The 19,605-nt window shown below is 44.8% G+C and overlaps 1 protein-coding gene across 1 annotated transcript in view; it reads left to right on the top strand.

Annotated features, from left to right (window-relative positions):
* Nucleotides 1-12,310: 12,310 nt before the first annotated feature.
* Nucleotides 12,311-19,605, top strand: part of LOC142560216 (neprilysin-1-like) — a 36,593-nt gene continuing 29,298 nt past the window's right edge. The window contains exons 1-5 of the mRNA XM_075672150.1: nt 12,311-12,460; nt 14,432-14,530; nt 16,593-16,634; nt 17,113-17,274; nt 19,472-19,552. Coding sequence (XP_075528265.1) covers nt 14,440-14,530; nt 16,593-16,634; nt 17,113-17,274; nt 19,472-19,552 — 376 coding nt within the window. The 5' untranslated portion in view covers nt 12,311-12,460; nt 14,432-14,439. The remainder of the gene's footprint in view (nt 12,461-14,431; nt 14,531-16,592; nt 16,635-17,112; nt 17,275-19,471; nt 19,553-19,605) is intronic.

Genomic DNA, 19,605 nt, shown 5'->3' on the forward strand with positions numbered 1-19,605 from the left:
GCAGGATGTGACGTGGAAGTAGTAATCGCCATGCAGCGTTAAAGAAGCGAAATCAGGCAAGATAGACTACAATTATTATTTGCGCATTATCTGAGCCACAAACGTAGTAAACTCTTTTCTAGAGTGTCATGTTATATCTAAGGTGCGTAGAATACCTAACTACTATTTATTGGTTTGTAGTGCTAGCGAAAATTCATACTTTATTAGGCCCTACCCGACCCTGACAAGGTTCCGCAGCACAGCATCACATAGAAATGTATAGCGCGCATAAGTCCTCTTATCAATGCAGCTCAAGCCGACAAGTTCACCACTATTTGAAAGACACTTCTTGCGAAATCTTAGCGGTGCCTGTCACGACAAGTGGCTATAAGCTTCTAACGAGTTGTAAAACACGGCAAAGTTTTTACAGTCGGCCGTGCAACATAAAGTAAGCTTCCCACAATAAGATTTATTTGATTCATATCATGGAACAAGTGGCGTAATTTAGCTGTCAGAATAGTATAAAAACTTATAGTATTAGATATATTTAGTGTGTCCGTAAACATACTGCTTGCGGAAGATTGCAATGTCGGAGGTGGCAATAACACTGCAGGAACAAATGTGGCAACCACATCTGCGGATGCAGAGCCTAACCATAGAGCCCGGCAGGCTAATGCTGCAGTGACTTACATACACTACTTAACTTGTTGTGTGAAGAGTTTGTACTGAGATAATGGTGAAGTTGGATTGCTTTCATGATCTTCGTTCGACAAATCCACTGATGTCACACAAAATTTTTTCAGACCCATTGTAGCTGGACAAAACGCCACAAGCTGTCGCTACCAGCTTCACTGCTGCCATACACGGCTACGGTAACGCGTCAATTCATGATCTACTTTCATGATCTAAGGTGCAAAAAATATTTTGCTGGCGATAGTCCGCCGTACCATGCGCAGGAACGACCGGGCTAGAAGGGAGGCACCGGCTCACCTTCCCCCCTTTCTAGTGCGCACTTAGTCACGTCACCACACACTCTCCCCCTTCTCTCCTGGCGTGCACAATACCCGGCGAGTGGGAGTACGACATGCATCAATGCATTCTTTTCGGATCATCCTCGCACGCTTTCTCTCGAACCCACAGCATACACACGAGACGTGATGAGGTTTGATCGCAATTTGACTTTATGAGGAGCCTCACTGCGACAGTGACGCGGAAATTTGTCTAGAATAAAAGAAAGTTACATGAATAACTGATAAAAGGAAGAACGTGCGCTTGTGTAGCCGCAATGAAACTTGGTTTTTCGCTTGCAAATTCCTAAGCATTCCTAAGCATTCCTAAGCATTGCGCCGTGACTCATTTGAAGGCAGATATGCTGGATCCTAAACCTGCCGTGCCAGCTGGACTAATCTGGTTGCGGATAGGAGGTCACGTTTAATGAAAAGTGTTCTGTGGTTTGTGAAGGCGAAGGCGCTGTCGTATGTGGTGACCGATGGGACAAAAGTGGCAGCTCTGTGGAGAATCCGCTTACTGAAGATTTCTTTGTTGCGTCTACGGTACACACCGTGGTCAGCGCGCACACCGAAATAACTATGCTGTCGTCGAGTGGGCGCAATTTCATCTTTTTCTTTGTCTGGTGATATAGAAGCCAAATTGGTGGTTAAATAAAATGGGTAGTTTTCGTTCTTCGACACCTCTTCACCGTATACTTACCACGCGGCTTTACTAGTGTATTGCGTAAACTGTCCGTGTTGAGGATTCGCGACATCAAGCATTTGCTTTTGTTGTACTGCGCGGTTAGGTGGAAGTGTACGACGCGAAAATCAAACGAACATAAGTAGGACGTGATTTCCCAGCACTGGTGAAATGAAGTGAAGCGACAGATCATTGACATGTGTTGTGAAACTCATCGCACTTTGAATCCTCAAATTATGGGTTCTGCTGCAACGCGACACTGATTGTGTGGCTGCGGGTGATGCTCGCATCCTTATAGTGGTTGAGTGTGTACCAGTCAAGTCATTGCCTCGTGCCTAGAACGTGTATCTTGATGTCGGCGGTCTTTCAGTAATTGAAAAGATGGAATCGACGAAGACACCTGGCATATTGAAATGTGAGTTACTGCAGTCGCAATGATAAACCAAAGTAGGCGAGCATGTGGGCTCCAATTACGAATTTCATTCAGATTTTATTATAAAGCAGCATTCTCTCTAACAAGAAAAGAACACAAATTTAATGAAGAGGGGCCGGCTGTCACCATCCCTGAAGACATTTCTAGTGGCGAATAAGGATCTCATTAGGCCAGTTCTAACTGCTGAGGTCAGGATGAGAGCTCGGGACACTGGCCCTTTTAACATGGCCTACAGCGGAAGCGTACAGAAGCTAATTGTATAGGACACACGGTTTTCATGCGCCCCAACTGGAATGTTTTCCCTGCCTGGATAAGCACAAGAACTTCTTCGATTTCTATCTACACTTGAGCCATCCATACTGAAGTAATGGTTTCGTAAGATGGATTGTGTTTCAGAAGACGAAATTTATAAAGACATTCTGTAAGTGCGTGCCCAGATTTTCAACATTGGCCGAAGATAGGCGAAGTACCAAGTGTTTCGAATTAGTGACTACATAATTTTTGAAATTAGGTGCCCTAATAAAGTTTTCTACTGTGTGTTGTGAGAAAAGGGCAAATTTCCTGTATAGTGACAAATTTGCTGTTTGAGTCTACAATCAATCAGACGTCAAAGGGGTAAGAAGCTTCTCTAATTAGATGAATAATTAGCATACAATAGATATTCTGGTAGCGAATAGGGAATGATGACCGAACGCCGTTACTGTCGTAGTGTACTGTATGAGTTGTTTTCATAGCTGGCATAACTTTCGCTGAGAAACCTTGCATGTTTGTTAGTCGAATCATTGCTGAGTGCTTCTTATTCTGTAACCATGCGTTACCCTAACCTAAGCAGTTTTCGTACAACATTAGACTCTACTGTGCCCAGTAAATTACATTGATAGTGCAGAAAGTACTCTGCACATTATTTGGAAGAAATTTCTACACTACAGCCATCCTCCACATGCATGCCGTGGGAAATGAAGATGGTCTGTGCAAGCACGAAGCGTACACGATGACTGAGCAGCAGAAAGGTCCATGCTTGTGAGACCTGACGTCGACGTACTGAATGCAAAGGCTGCTCAAAGGCCAAGATAAATTCAAGCTACAATGTGGGTGGGGTCTGAGAGTGAACAAGCAAGCAAGAAAGCAAGCAACCTTTTTAAGTTCCTGCAATATTCACGGCGGTGATGACGATTTGGGCATGAAGTAATTCATATGTTACTGTTCTCCACGTTAAATAAAAATTACTGACATCTCATATTTAACGGCAGGCTGTGCGCAGTATGTCTAGTTGCATTGCTGATCTGACTTCAAACCTTTCACACTTCTTCGTTTCTACGGTGGCAACTTATCGTATTTTCATCGTTCGAAATGCAGCGTTAAGAGGGAATTGCGGAAAAGACTACAGCAAGCATGTGCGAAAAACTATGACAGTAAGAAATGAGCGCTCATTGTAGGCAGTGCAGCTGTCAAGCTCAGTTTCGGTGACTGGGAAAGATGTGGAAAACCACGAATAATTGATCTGGCAGCCTTAACACTCACAGCTAGGAAAAGCTCAGTGTGGTTTACAAATCTTGGAGGCGCACAATGAACATTTTGCACACAACTGCACCTTCGGAATAGAGCTACTGAGCGGTCTTAAGTCTACGTCAGTGTTTGATTCTGGGAAGCGCAGGATCTCTAAAGTGCAACGTTCTGTTATCACTGTAAAGTGCGAGAGCGTAGCCGTGTGAAAGTTTCAATGAATTACCAATTGCAGAGCTTCTGCAGAGGCAACAGACACAATAACACGTTAAGAGTCTCAATAGCGCTCTACAGTCCGCCGCTGTGGCTCAGCGGCTATGGTGTTGTACTGATAAGCATGAGGTCGCGGTATCAAATCCCGGCCATGGCAGCAGCATTTCGATGGGACCAAATTGCAAGAACGCCCATGTCCCAGGCATTGAGGACACGTCAACGATCCCTAAGTTGTGAAAATTAATCTGGAGTCCCCCCTACGGCATGCCTCAAAGTAAAATTGTGGTTCTGGCACGTAAAACGCCAAAATTAAATTCTATAGTCCTCCACGATCGTGTGTCTTGTAAATATCAGCGGCTTGCTTGAATGTTCAGCTACCCTAAGTGTACTATAGGGCTACTACAACGAGAAAACAAGAAATTGGTCACGATCCCAGAGGTAATTAACTGCACTGAAGAAGTCACCCGACTTTTCATCGCCTTTAGTGTTGTGTAACGCGCCCATGTCCGCTGAAGTCACCAAGGGTGAAACCTCCATGGTTGAAAGAGACACATAAAAAGTAGGTCATAAGAAACACACTGACTACGGACCAGGTAAGTTCCTTTGTAAACACACGGACCATGCAAGTTCGTGTGCATTGCTGAAGAATATGTTTTCTTTTGCATGCTGTTCCTTGTGTTTGTGCAAATAGTTTTTACCTCCCCACGTGATAAATTAACATTTTCTAACTCTTACATGAAATGTCAGCATGGGAAACTTCCTTATTCTCGCGGGACGAATAATATGGGCGGATTTGGTTTTTTTGCTGTTTTCAAATCTTGAAGCGCTGACCTGGCTCAAAGTGCGAGCTCGTTAACGACGCCCACCATGATTAAAAGTTAAACTTATTCGCATCATTTTGAATAAGGCTAATTCTAAACACCCTGGTTTTAATGAGGAAAACGTCACTCTGTGGAAAATAACTACAACATGAAGCCCACTTCATTGCGCCACGCACTAGAAAATTCTGAGACAGTCTATGTGCTGAATGCATTGTAGCACATGAATATATTTAGACCGGCTCAAAGCAACACATTTCATCATCTTAGCCTTGTAATTCCTTTAGTACGTGAGCAAGTGGCAGACGACGTGCATATGACTCATCATTTTGCCTCCATTTCACGTTCTAGTTGTTTTGCTCTTAACAGCAGGGAAAAACAGACAAGCCCTTGACGGCTGGGTTTCCAACATTTTGGAAAGTTTCAAATAGAGATTTTGAAGAGACGGACGCAACTGAATCACGTCGAGTGAGCAGACGTGTGTTATCCGCACTTTACACCTAGCCTTTTCAGGTGCCGATGAATTCTGTTGATCGAAAATTTACTTCCATTGCCTTTCTAGCATCCTCCTAATCATAAAAAGTATACAGCTGTAAACCAGATTAAAAATTTTAAATTATTTAATGAGTTTTGAGAAGTTTACAAAAGGCGGACTCCATGTGAAAACTCACTACAGGTACATCAAATACGAGAACTTCAACTATTTCTTGTCCAGCGTTCTTCAAGAGCACCTACCTAGCCACTTGAAGATAATGCCTGGCGCTAAACATTGCGAAATTGGTTATGGAAGTGAACCCGACATGTACAACGACCTAATGACACCGAGCAAAAATACCCAAGCAACTACTTTCCCACTCGTGTTAATAGAACATTTTGCACATGTTATTCAAATTTGCAGTAATTGTGGTGTTCTCTGTATTGTAAATTTCTGGCACTATAAACCACAAATTTTCAGTGTCGGCTCCGCAATCATAACTGCAGCGTCCTTGCGGGGTGAGGGGGTAGGGTGAGGCGGCCGGTACATGTGCCGGTGCACTGTAAAAGCTGCAGTTGTAAGCCAGTATGGGAAAAGTTCGTTGCTCTGTACGTAAAAACGCTGACTAGAGAACCAGGAAGAAAATCGAAGCTGCTGAAAAGGCTAGGAGAAACCGCTCATGCGTATGTCGGCCGTGCATTTCTTGGTCAAGCACAAAGAATTGCGGTATATAGGAGTTGCAGTGCATGTCATGGCTCACCCAGCTTTTGGCACAATACCCGGATGCTTGCTCACGTAGCTATTGTGCTATCATCTTTTGTTTGCTTTGCTCGTTGATGATGATGATGATGTGTGGTGTTTTGTGGCGCAAGGGCCAGGTTTGGCCAAAGAGCGCCATGACTTATAATGTTGGGTTAAGCGCTGATTTGTGAGTGGCGATGGTGGGATGTAGCATGGCTGTAAAGTGGTCTAAAATCAATCCGTGTCATACAAGCGTAAAATGATATATGGAATAAAATTATTATAGTGATACATGTGGTTGTCTATGGAGATAGTATGCATGATAAATGAACATGGTGCTAAAATGCAAGAACATGGAAATAGCCCCTGTGCCTCCGGGAGGCCTTTGAGCCCAAAGGCTGGGAGGCAGGTGCTTTCTCTTAATGCAGTTACCGCAGCCGAGACCTCAGGTAAGAGGCCGTGCTATGGACTTCCTGGTGACATAACATGAAAATTTTGCACATCTTTTAAAAATTCTAACAAGGATTGATATTTAAAGAGCGGTTCTATGCCTATGATCATAAGAGGATGAAGTGGAATTTGTTGCCGGTGTGGTAATGGAAAATGCTTTTTCCTATTTGCGTCTAATTCAGTACATTGCAGCAGGATGTGAAGCACGGTAAGTGGCTCACCACATTTATCACACATGGGTGGATCGCCACCGGACAAGAGGTATGTGTGTGTGCTGTATGTGTGTCCTATCCTGAGTCTGCAAAGTGTCACTTCTGTATGGCGATTCTTTGATACCGGCGGCCAGTTACCAAGATACGGCTTGATAACATGTAGTTTATTTTCTGTTTGTTTGTCCCACAAGCGCGGCCAGAAAGCTCTTAACTTTTTTCTTATTGAGGGCTTGAGGTCCATTGCAGGGACAGTTGTGGAAGAGTTGGAAGCGTTCGCGTGGACGGATGTGGCTAGCTGATCAGCCAACACGTTTCCCTCTATCTCTCGGTGCCCCGGCACCCAGCATACCACGATTTGCTGCTTGGACGCATAGGTGGTTAGTAATGCTGAGTAAAGAGATACAATGATAGGGTTTTGATATTTTTTGACAGTTTTCAAAGCGTTTACGACGCTCAATGAATCTGTGTATATAACTGCCTTTGGGATATTATTTTCTTTAATGTGTTTAACGGCGGCCAATATCGCGTAGGCCTCTGCTGTGAAAATACTTGTACTAGGATTCAGAACACCGTAATCCGAAAAGGATGGGCCGACGGCAGCGTAAGACACGCCAGAATAACACTTCGATGCGTCAGTAAAAAATTCAGGAGAGGAATATTTGTGCTGTAATTCGAGGAAGTGCATTCGGATATGCGTGACAGGCGCGCGCTTTGTAACAGCTACGAAAGATGTATCACAGTGTATAGGTTGCCACTGCCAGGACGGCGGCCGTATAGCAGGGGGCATAAGGTGGTATTCAAGCAGTGGAACCCTTGTTTCTGCAGCTATGTCTCTAACACGCAGTGAGAAAGGCTTTGGCACTGCGGGCCGGTTGCGGAAAAGTTGAGAACTGAACAAATCATTTATAGTGGAATACGCGGGGTGGTCACTGTTTGCGTTCACTCTCAGAAAATACATGAACTACGAATATGTTCTCTGCAGATGAAGTGACCACTCATCCGATTCAACGTAAAGGCTTTCCACTGGGCTTGTTCTAAAGGCCCCTGTTGATAGGCGAATTCCTAAGTGATGTACAGCGTCTAGCATCTTCAGAGCAGTTGGAGTAGCCGACTGGTAAACTATGGCTCCATAGTCTAGTCGTGTGCGTATGAGGCTTTTATATAGGTTCATGAGACATTTTCTATCACTGCCCCAGGTTGTGCGTGACAGCACCTTTAAGATATTCATTGTTTTCATACATTTGTTTTTAAGATACTTTATATGCTGTATAAAGGTTAATTTCGCGTCTAAGATTATGCCTAAGAATTTATGTTCCCTGTTTACGGGCAGACGCTCACCATGCAACACAATTTCAGGATCAGGGTGCAGGCCTCTTTTTCTAGAGAAAACGACACATGTGCTTTTTTGTGGGTTCAGTCTGAACCCGTTCTCATCAGCCCATTTGGAGACATTGTTAAGACCAAGCTGGACCTGTCGCTCACAGATTGCGAGAGAACTTGATTGAAAACCTATCTGCACATCATCAACATATGTTGAATAGAAGATGTTACGTGGTATGTGTAGACGAAGAGAATCCATTTTTACTCTAAAGAGCGTGCAGCTGAGCACCCCGCCCTGCGGCACTCCAGTTTCCTGTACAAATTTCCGTGACAGAACGTTGCCCACTCGAACACGGAATGTGCGATTAGACAGATAACTTTCGATAATATTGAACATATTGCCGTGTATACCTAACTGTGAGAGGTCTCTCAGTATCCCAAACCGCCACGTAGTGTCATATGCTTTCTCCATATCTAGGAATACTGATACGAAAAACTGCTTATGAACAAAAGCTTCACGGATACGTGCCTCGATACGTATGAGATGGTCATTGGTGGATCGACCCTCCCGAAACCCACACTGGTATGGGTCGAGTAATTTGTTTGATTCGAGGAAGTGTAGTAGGCGACAGTTAATCATTTTTTCGAAAACTTTGCAGAGGCAACTTGTTAATGCTATTGGTCTGTAACTTGATACAGAGGAAGGATCCTTTCCGTGTTTTAGAATTGGAATTACAGTAGCCTCCTTCCAAACAGAGGGGATTTCGCCCGAAAACCATATAACATTGTAAAGGTAAAGGAGGGTTTTTTGTGTTTCGGAGGGTAGTTGTTTCAACATTTCATATATTACGCGGTCTGAGCCTGGGTCGGATGTATTACAATCATTCAGTGCTGCCTGCAGTTCTGCTATGCAGAATGGTTTGTTATACGCCACACTTTTATCACATTTCCTTTGTAACTTTTGATGTTCTATTCGCGTTTTGTACTTTAGGAAGGTTTCGGAGTAGTGCGAGGAGCTTGATATGTATTCAAAATGTGCACCAAGAGAGTTGGCTTGAACTTCCAGGCTTTCTCCGTGGCTATTTACTAAAGGCAGGGAATATGTTTGTTTCCCATTGACTTTTTTCACTCTATTCCATACTTTGCTCTCGTCTGTGTACGAGTTGATGCTTGCTATATACTTCGCCCAACTCTCTCGTCTTGCTTGTCGGCGCGTTCTCCTCACCTGGGATTTGATATGTTTAAGGTTTTCCAGGTTTTCTGCTGTTGGAGAATCGCGAAGCATCGCCCACGCTTTGTTCTGGTCCCTCCGTGCTTGCCTGCATGCATCGTTCCACCAGGGAGCACGCCGTTTGGAACCCATGCCGCTCGCTTGAGTAATACATTTACATGCGGCATCAAGTATAAAAGCTGTAAGATATGCAACAGCGTCATCTAAGGTTATACCGGACATATCAGACCAGGTCATATGAGTAAGAGTGCGGTACTGCTCCCAATCGGCTGAGTCAACCTTCCACCGCGGTACCTGCGGGGGAAGTTGAGCTTGTTTCGGCGTAGTTAGGATTATTGAGAAGTGGTCACTCCCATACGGGTTGTTAAGCACATGCCATTTAAAATAGGGTAAAATTGTCGGCGATAAAATGCTAAGATCTATGGAATAAAATGACTTGTTAGCCAGGTTAACATACGTAGGCTCCTTTGTATTCAAAAGGCATGCTCCAGAAGAGAAAAGCATCTGTTCAATGACGCGACCTTGCGCATCACAGCGTGGATCGCCCCACAAACTACTGTGTGCATCAAAATCACCGAGAATCATATAGGGTTCTGGGAGCTCATCTATTAATGATTCTAAATCGCGTCTGTGAAGCTGATAATGTGGTGGTATGTACAAAGAGCAGATGGTAATGAGTTTATTTAAAAGTATGGCTCGAACGGCCACGGCCTCAAGGGCCGTTTGGAGCTTTAAAAGCTGACACGCTACACTTCTGTCAGCAATAATGGCTACACCGCCAGATGATGCGACAGCATCCTCGCGGTCTTTGCGAAATGTAACATACTTTCGGAGAAAGTGTGTGTGTATAGATTTTAAATGTGTTTCCTGTAAACACAGCACTTTTGGATTGTGTTTGTGGATGAGTTCTTGTACATCATCAAGGTTTCTAAGGAGACCTCTGACGTTCCGTTGAATTATCTGTGTATCCATGTTGATAGTAAATATGTGCTGTGTGTACAGAAACAGAAGTAGTGATTGTGGAGATTTCAGAGATTAAATTACAGAGCCCTTTCGAGGCCCTGTAATCGGGATTTTGCCCTTTCTGGAGCGTTCGAGGGAGCCTCGCCGCTCCTTAGGCGTTTGGTGCGCCTTCAGGACAGGTGTAGTGTCCATTGCCTCTAGTGAGGCTCCGGACACGTGCTCTTGCGAGCGAGAGGTTACCAGAGAGAGTCCCGCCTTGGAGGGCAAGACCCCTGCGCCCACCAGCCCGGAGGTCGATGGGGCTCCCTGAGGGATTTGGCTGCGACGGCTGTTGCCAGCGCTGGAAGGGGCCGGGGAGGCCGGGGCAGCCTCGGCTGCGCCAACCTTCGGGGTCGATGATCCCTCATTCTGGGTTGACGGAGCAGCGCTAGCTGCAACCGCCGCGGGGGCAGATGGCATAGCTGCCGACTCACTGCTTGTGGGTCGGACAGCCGCCGGAGACCGTTGTGGCGCTGCCCCCTGACGCGCCACATCGGCAAAGGTGTGCTTTGGCAGGAAAGATACCCGCCTGCGTGCCTCTTTGAAACTTACGTTTTCCTTGACTTTAATTGTAACAATTTCCTTTTCTTTTTTCCAGGATGGGCACGACCGTGAGTACGCGGCGTGCTCGCCTTCACAGTTTACGCAGTGGAGAGAGTTTTCACAAGATTCAGAAGTGTGCTCGTGAGCACTGCATTTCGCGCAGGTTTGGCGGCCTCGGCAGCTCTGTGAACTGTGACCTGGCATTTGAAGCAACGCAGGGGATTAGGGATGTATGGCCGAACACGGAGCTTGATATACCCGGCCTCGATTGACTCGGGTAAGATGCTTGTTCCAAAAGTAAGTATCAGGTGTTTCATCTGTATTTCTTTGTTGTCACGCCTCATCTTAATTCGTTTAACGTTGATGACGTTCTGCTCACTGAAGCCCTCCAAGAGCTCAGCCTCAGTCAGCTCCAAGAGATCATCATCGGAGACTACGCCACGGGTGGTATTCATAGTACGATGCGGAGTTACTGTCACTTTGGCGTCACCAAATGAAACTAGATTGGGTAGGTTTTCATATTGCTTCAGGTTGCGGAGCTCCAAAAGGAGATCACCGCTTGTCATTCTGGATGCTTTGTAACCTGTACCAAGAACTTGGGTCAGAGACTTGGACACGAGGAATGGTGATATTGTTCGTACGGGTTTGTTTGGTGTTTCGGAGTGGACAACGTGGAAGCGAGGAAAAGTTTCTTTTTGACGAGCGAAAAATTCTAAAACATCATCGGTGCGCCCCCTCTTCAGGGAGCAATCAGGTAGTGGAGGAAAGGAAGTAGCCATAGGAGATTGTAATTTCGGCAGTAACGCCAGCCACCCACCGTGGAGTCCTACAAGGGGACGCTGCAGTACACGCGAAACACGGCCTGCAAACGCCAGCTGTACGTTACCACTATAACCAAATATGAAGTAACCTAGGTTGGCTATTCACACAAGGTTAACCCTTGCTGCATGGAAAATTTGGAAGTAAGCGGAAGGAAGGAGAAGACAGGAAAGATGAAAAGTGAGAGAAAGACGAAGGCTGGAGGAAGAGAGAGACAGGAAAAGGCAACTACCGATTTCCCCCGGGTGGGTCAGTCCGGGGGTGCCGTCTACGTGAAGCAGAGGCCAAAGAGGTGTGTTGCCTCCACCGGGGGGCCTTAAAGGTCCGAGCACCCGGCATCGGCTCAACCTCCAGGATCCCCATTTCCCCGGACACGGCCAAGCCGCGCACGGCTACACGCGGGAGGGTCCAACCCTCGTGTGCTCGGGTCCGTGGTGTCGCAACACACCAAACGCCTGCTTACGCAGACGATCCTGCGGGGGGCTTTGCTCGTGATGCATTCTTTATATTTGTTCAGCGCACGGCTACCTTATGTATATACAACATGTTCTTGAGCGAGATAACTTTAGTTGGAAGTTGGCGCTTGTGGCTTTCTTCTCCCTCTTGTCTCCGCAGTTTCTGCGCGCTAACGAAGAGATTGGGTCAGGGAATATCAACTGGCTTAATCTCTCATCTCGATTGATGCGTCCGAAAAGGGTATTCGGTCAAGAACTACGTCCTATGCAGGTGCGTACAATACACACATATGGTTTACTGTTTGGTAAGGTTAGCAGAGTCACTTTCATTAGGTCACTTCAAACAGTGACAAGGCTGTCAGAAACAGCATTAGGTGAAAGCGTGATAGTGAACCCAAGCACTCTTTTCAGGACATCACAAAGACACAACAGGCTTATTCGTGCACCATAAAAGGTTATGGCGACTGCTTACCGTTGTACATAACTAATGTTACTGCTGTTAATTTCAAACGAGTTGAGAAACACGACCAAGTTCACCTTGTCTGCCGCAGAAGGAAAAGTGGCGCTTCGCAAAGTAAGTTTTCCTTGTTTTAGCGGTATGATATTGTTACCGAAATTGGTCATTCAATATTGCTGTATTCAAAAGGTTACGTTCAAAGAATGAGGCTTGCTGTCAACAATGAATTGAGAACTGTTTGTTCTAAGTAATGGTACGGTTTCCACAGTTGCAGACACATCTATTTCAATATATGAGAGGAAGGATACAGAAATCCTTGTTCGCACTTGAAGGTAAATTCAAAGTAGCACACGTATTATAAGGTTAACTTACCACTTTTGCTCTCAAACAGCGCTTGTAACGATTAGCTTCTGCGTAGACCTAGAAAATGTGACAGATATCGAGTGTAAAAGCAGTTGATATAAACGAAGCTAAACTGCCACACAAACGTATTGCAGTGTATTCATTCAAATCACGGGATCGACAGATAGCGCTGAGGGAATCAGGTTAACTGGATAATGGCTGTTTCTCAACCAGTTGGCTAGTCAAGGACCCTCAACACGTATTTCTCTCTCTCATATTTTCGCTTTGATCATTTTTTTATCATTTCTGTCAAAAATTTCCAATTTTTAATTGTGCTGCCACTTTTATATGTCTTTCCTTTCCATTGTTACCTACGCCTATATTTTCCCCGGTTTTCCTCTCGGTTGTTATGCTAAAGCGGTGCTTAAAAAACGAGCGAAAAGTGGTCGCTAGCTTGTCGAGGAGGGTATCTGGCCAGTACACGTGGTCACGTGGTCCCATGGTCAGAACATGTAACAGTTGCCCTATTCGAGAAACATGGTGCGCAGAAAGGCAAAATGCAGTCGAAGATGGCAGTCGATTACAAGGACTGGTGAGATATTCTTTAGATACCACATTGTAAGGCTTTAATTCGCACTTAATAGGGAAGAACATTGACTTTGCAAAACAACCAAAGTAAGTGAGACAAAAAGCAGAATAATAATTTATCATAATGATAATCGTCAATATATCTTGCTTAACGTCATTTCACTTCAGTTTTCTCCTATTGTTACACTTATCCGAAAATCACTTAAGGTCATAACGCAACATGCATTGCTGCGACACTTGCTAATTCTGCGCAAGCCACTTCTGATTAACTTCACACCATGCTCGTGCACCTTCGATTCGCCTATAAAGCCTATAATAAGCCAACCGTTCTTAGCCCATTTTCAACCCTTTGGTGGCTGTTCCTACTTGTTACAGACGTGCTGCGAGCGCACTGCACGTGCGCGTTGGCACCGAGTCGAAGGTGTTCATCAGTAAAAAAAAAAAGCGAATTACCTATCCGTTGGTGGGTTTCGAACCCGGTACGCGGAACCCAAAAGCTCGACACTCTTACAAATAGGCCACAGACGCATGCTTCAAAAGGTGGAACGCCCTTACAAACGCTCCTCGTTCAAGTGAGTGTTAGCACGGATAAATTCTGGCCAACACGACTTTGTGGCAGTGCCCCGTTCTGATGTTAATGTGCACTTGTGCAGTCGATAGGGGTTAAATTTAAAACGAACCTTTCTTAACCGGTTGCTGCATTTCGGAGGTGTAATTTTAGTACGCGCCTCTTCTACCTGACCATGACGGTAGAAGTTAAGGGATGAATTCATTGCCGAAATCCTATGTGCGCCTCTCATCCTGTTGCGGCCTTGTGGTACGCGTCTACAAAGTCCAGCACGACGTGTCTTTGTGATAAAGACCGTTGTAATGCTGAATAAAACTTCCGCTGGCACTCCAAGGTCACGGCAAGGTCACTCGCAGTCACTGCGGTGAATGCGAGACGCATTCTTCACTGAAATCTATTGCCATGCCGCAGGTTGCCTTGCTCACTCGTGAAAGCTTCGCGTAGATCAATTCCCACAGAGCGTGGGATTTGCCTAATTTTTACTTTGGGTAAATAGAGAAGTTTCTTCTCTATTTTAATTCGAGATACATGATTATACGTGTGATGCAAATTCACATTGCAAGCTCTTATTTTGTTTTCTTCGCTTCCAGGAAAAGCCATGCAACTCCAAACACTTGCAATACTGGGATTTCTCTTAGCTTTGGCATCATTTAGTCGATTTAACGCATCAAAAATCCCTGCACAGAAAGGTAAGTTCACGCACTTTTTTCACTGTAGCCCTTTGAAGAGGCAGTGAAGGTGAATACGAAGACCTAGGGGATCAAAGATTGATGGCATTAAAAAACTTGCAGAAATGAAATTGATTTGGTAAAGGCCTACGGCCTCGATAACTGTAAGTCACTGAACGAGGCTTTCATCCTCTGCAGAGCCTAAGTAATTTGATAAAGATGATGTGTGCCATAAATTATCAAGCATACGTAAACTCTTTATTCATTTAATGCTGGATTTCAAACCTCCCGGTTTCAAATCTGGAGATATTGGGCTACCAAACGAGCCACAATAAAACTAAAAACAATACTTTAGCTAACCCTATTATATATCTCTGGGGATTCAAAGTTGAACAGCTAAAAGACAAGGAATTTTGACCAATGGTCCGTGCTTGATAATTCGAAAATCCGAGAGAGATCCATGAGGCAATTTGTCGGTCTTTTGCAAATGACGTAACAGCGACATATTTGTTTTTGAATTTATATAAATGAACGCATTGGGGTTTGAAGTCTCGGGAAATTCTGTAATATATAGAAGTTGACAGTAAAAAAAGCGCTAATAATCGCTTAAACAAGAGCAAGAATACTTCGTCGTCAAGGATAAGTTTCTGACTGAAATATGGCAGCAATTTCTAACTGCCGCATAAAGCGTTACTTGCAATACGTTTGCTATTAGGTCATGTCATTGTACATAGTAATTTCTCTTTCTAGGAAGGCCAGTCACAGGGAGGAAGTGTTACGAAACTACCTGGTAAAATAAGCTGTGCCCTCTGTCCACTGTGTTACAGTCTCCCTGAATGCGGAACCTATACTCACGGCGAACACAGCTTCGCCATATCACAAAAAGCACCAGTCAAACTAGACGTAAACGTCCCGTCAACGTCGTCTTTGCACCTTTCGCTGCACCTTTTCTGCAGAGTTTCTGCTACCATTTGCACATTTGTGTCAGGCAGGCCAGAGGCCTCACACACCCGTCCCACACATAGTCGACGAGCACTATTTCCACTGCCTTCAATTTCTTGTCACGTTTAAGAGGACTGGTCTCGTGGATTGGCCTTCACAGGCGCCTATGTAAAACATTGATAATGGGACCTTGGCACTTAGCGCGACGCGAAAAATTTCTATTGCCACGCTTCCTTTGTAAGGCAATCAATGACGTCGTTAGTGCCCGCCCAACTCTTGGAGGGGCAGAAGGCTGTAATGCTGGGTTAGTTTATGCGTATTCATGGAATTGAGGCATAACATACACATTGCGGTCAAGACATCACAAGCGCTTCTCAAGCAAAGACAAGCGTATGCGAACACTGGACAAGCGCTTGTTCAATATCAGCATCAATCTGTGTCTTGGCTTCAGTACCATTAATTCCTAGTGGTTGTCTCAGGACCCACCAGAACAGTTGTCATGTCGAGCAGCACGCTCTCTAGGATACTTCATCTTCCTCAAGATGAAGACACATCAAGACACATCAAGACACATCAAGACACATCAAGACACACGTTCTAGGCACGAGGCAATGACTTGACTGGTACACACTCAACCACTAGGGATAGTCATATAACGACCCTGTGGAGAATGCAAGGCCTCGCAGTGCATCCATCGCGATGGTCTCTTCCACAGAAACGCCGAATACCCATCCTAGCGCTAGATATGGCGGTAAGGTGATTGCGTGAGCGCCGCATACCCAATCCCAGAAGGTGCGCGCCTTACTACCCTGCCTGGGAATGAGGTTTGACTGAACGCTTTAGGATTTTTCACCCTTCAGAACGGCAAGCGAGATTATTGTCAGAGACCTCTCTGGCCTTGGGGTAATACCTCAATCGCTGCTCTTGATGTTTACATACCAAAGCTTTTGATGAATGAAGTGCAATCTCAAATTGCGGGAGTGGTGTTTAAAAGCCTTGCCCAATAAGTCAGCTTACTGGGCAAGGCTTGGCTGCATTAAAGACAAAGGAAGCGAGGAAATATGCCCCCTCCTCTCTTCTCTAAAATAGGTTCTTCTCGGTAAACATGTCTTTAAACTATTACCTATTTTTCTCACTTCAGAAACATACAATGTGTGTGAAACACCCGTCTGCATCGAAAGAGGTAATGTATTTTCACGATCATATGTTTTCTTTGAAATCATATTATCAACATTTTCTGGCGTATAGCATTAATTCTAATGCAACTTTTTTCATGCTTTCTGTATTTGTGTTTCACTCACAGGAAGGCACACTGCTGCCAGGTGTGTTATTGTAGTGCGTGCGATATTTCGTAGTGATAAATCAGGAACTATCTGACTAGGAAGCGTAAAACGAATGTTTGTATATTGAGAACTCCAAGCAATCGTTTTCATTAGCGTGTAGCTGTTGCGTAGTTTTATTTCTATTTCCGTTTGACGTACACTACTACTGCCGTCTCGATGTTTGCGTTAGTGCCGGTTGCATTAGGTATGCGACTTGTTCAACACCGTGCATGCCACCACAGATGTATCGCAAGACACTGCGAATGTTCAGTAATGAATAAGATAACTGATGAGGACCCTCAATCATGATGTCTGGTTTGTTCTTATCCCTTGACGCAGCTCGCCTTATCAATGATTCTCTCAATATCTCCGCCGACCCATGCACTGATTTCTACTCATACACCTGCGGCGGATGGATGTCAAAACACAAGATACCAGAGAGCCAGTCAATGACGAGCACTTTCAGTCGGTTAGAAGACGAACTGCACGAAACGCTACGAGGTAGGACATCAACTCAGGTAATATATCCTGTAATGCTACAGCATACAGGAAGGTGAGCACAATATTCAAACATTAACTCGTTAGCTTTTCTGAGTTCCTGACTTCTTAGTTCTTGAGTTCCGCATCTTCGTCGGCAGGGCGCCACAATCGTTGGGTGCCTGCGCGAGCAAACCTCAATTTTCTGCAACGCCACCAGATGGTATTGCCCTCCACACATCACGGGTAGCGGAACTCATCGACTGCGCCAGAATTATCGTGGAAGTTTTTGGTTTAGCGCGCTAACGCCTCCCTTATCAATTCGCGAGTCTTGTAGCAGGGCGGGTATATGCCACCACGTCGCAATAACCAGATGCTGTCTAACATCACGCCGTGTTTGCATTATTGGGCTTCGTTTTTTGGACCCATGGCTACGGATTAAAACAGTATTGGACACATTCCTGTTGTGTTTTAAAGTATTAATAAACAATTTGAATTTGAATTTGAATTTTTTGACCGAAGCGCCCGGTGGCTGACTTGGCGTACTGCCACGCGCGGGTTGCGCCAATGTGTGCTCCGAAAGCCAGCAACCCCTCGTCCACCGGATAGGAGCGCTGTAGTTCAAACCAAAAGGCTGTAACACATAGCTTACGTGGAAATATCATAGAGGTTGTACGACCGTTAGACCCTCCAGTGATTTGACTAGCTCTAAATCGGAAATGAAAAGCACTAATACACACCTCGGCTAACCATTTAATATTTTTGTTACGCACCTGTAATCACTGTGCAATTTTTAAAGAAAGACACCGTCACGCCACGGGAAATCGACACAACTAGAAAAAAGGGGGCGGGGGGAGCTCTGCTATTTTAGCCGTTACACCTTGTGCAAAGACAATTCCCAATAGAAACAATAATTTCATTATGAAGTTCTTGCACTAAGCATGTCCCGTTGTAGCACGCTGGTGCTAGCTGTCTGTCGCCTTGCCTATGAACAAAGAAAAAAGTGTAGAATGACACTTTTAAGTATAGCGATAAATATAAGCAAAACGAAATAAACATTATATTTAGTTAGCCCCACATCCTTCAGTTTAATTGGTCATTTCAAGAACCTTTTGAAAATTCCGTTTGCAAACACCCATGGATCGGTTGTGCAAATATTTATACAAATCTCTACAAAAACGTTGAAATGTCAACATCACAAATCCTTCTGTAGCTCGTACCGCTTACTTAACTGGATGATCGTTTCATATGTTTTGACCATATTGTGTAGCTGACACATACTGCTTGCCTTTATTGAGCTTGAAGTGCAGTGATCTTCATTGCGAAGCATTCTTTGCCTCATACTACGCACGTTGTGTTAGATGGCCGGCTCTATCAATCATTTCGGACCTGTTCAGCAAAAAACAATGTTATGCAGTTTCAACGCATACCGTACATACTCGTATACATGCATTACACCGTTCACAGGCTATGCCAAGATGCAAATCTAAAGTTTCCATTTTGGCATCACTAATGTCCGCAACAATGATATCCGGAGGACAAACGCGGTGCTTCATATTTGTCTAGATAACAGTAATAAAGACGGGTGCATGCAGACCCATGATTCTACTGTTTCAGTCCTGCGTCTGTGACCTAAGGAAAACCGTCAGGCCCCCGCTTGCTTTTGCGCGCATGTGCAACACGACCTCGCGCGCATGCCATTTGCATACAATGGCTGCTTAGCTTTCGGTGAGACGAGTGTGTTGTTGAGTCTACACAGCTTCTGGAGATCTTGACTGTGTGACCGCTATGCCGAAAGCCCGCGGTCTGCCAGATCTCTTTGTCGTCAAGGCGCAGTTTTTGTAAGAAGTGCATGCACAGTTCAGAAACTTTTGCGGACTAGATGAACTTGTTCTACGCATGTGTGTGCTCACATGAGTACTAAGTGTGTAGTGTTCTCTCTGTAATATCAGTTTTGTCTTCTGTGTAGTAAACAAGAAAAGTCCACTATGGCTCAAAGATTAGCGAAGGGCTGCTCTGTTTGGCGGCTGAAGTGAGCTTGAAGTTTAATCTCACCTACCAACGCGTAGTTTCCTTTCTTTAAAGCGAGTATTTTTTGGTTGTTTCTACCGCACACTGCACGTGATTAGTTAGGTGCGTGCTTCGACAACGTTGTATGCATAACACTGTCTCTTTTTGAAGAGCTTTAAGGGCAGTGATTTGTGTTGGTTTTCTTTTCTAGACATTTTAGGAAACATGACCCTTGTGGGTGAGAACCAGAACGTAACAGACAAAGCAGCTGTTCTCTACAATGCTTGCGTAGGTGAGTGGTTTAAACAAGGGTGACAAACTTTTTCTCATTTCCGTTAAACAATT

This window comes from Dermacentor variabilis, chromosome 10 (assembly GCF_050947875.1).
Source record: "Dermacentor variabilis isolate Ectoservices chromosome 10, ASM5094787v1, whole genome shotgun sequence".
NCBI lineage: Eukaryota > Metazoa > Arthropoda > Arachnida > Ixodida > Ixodidae > Dermacentor > Dermacentor variabilis.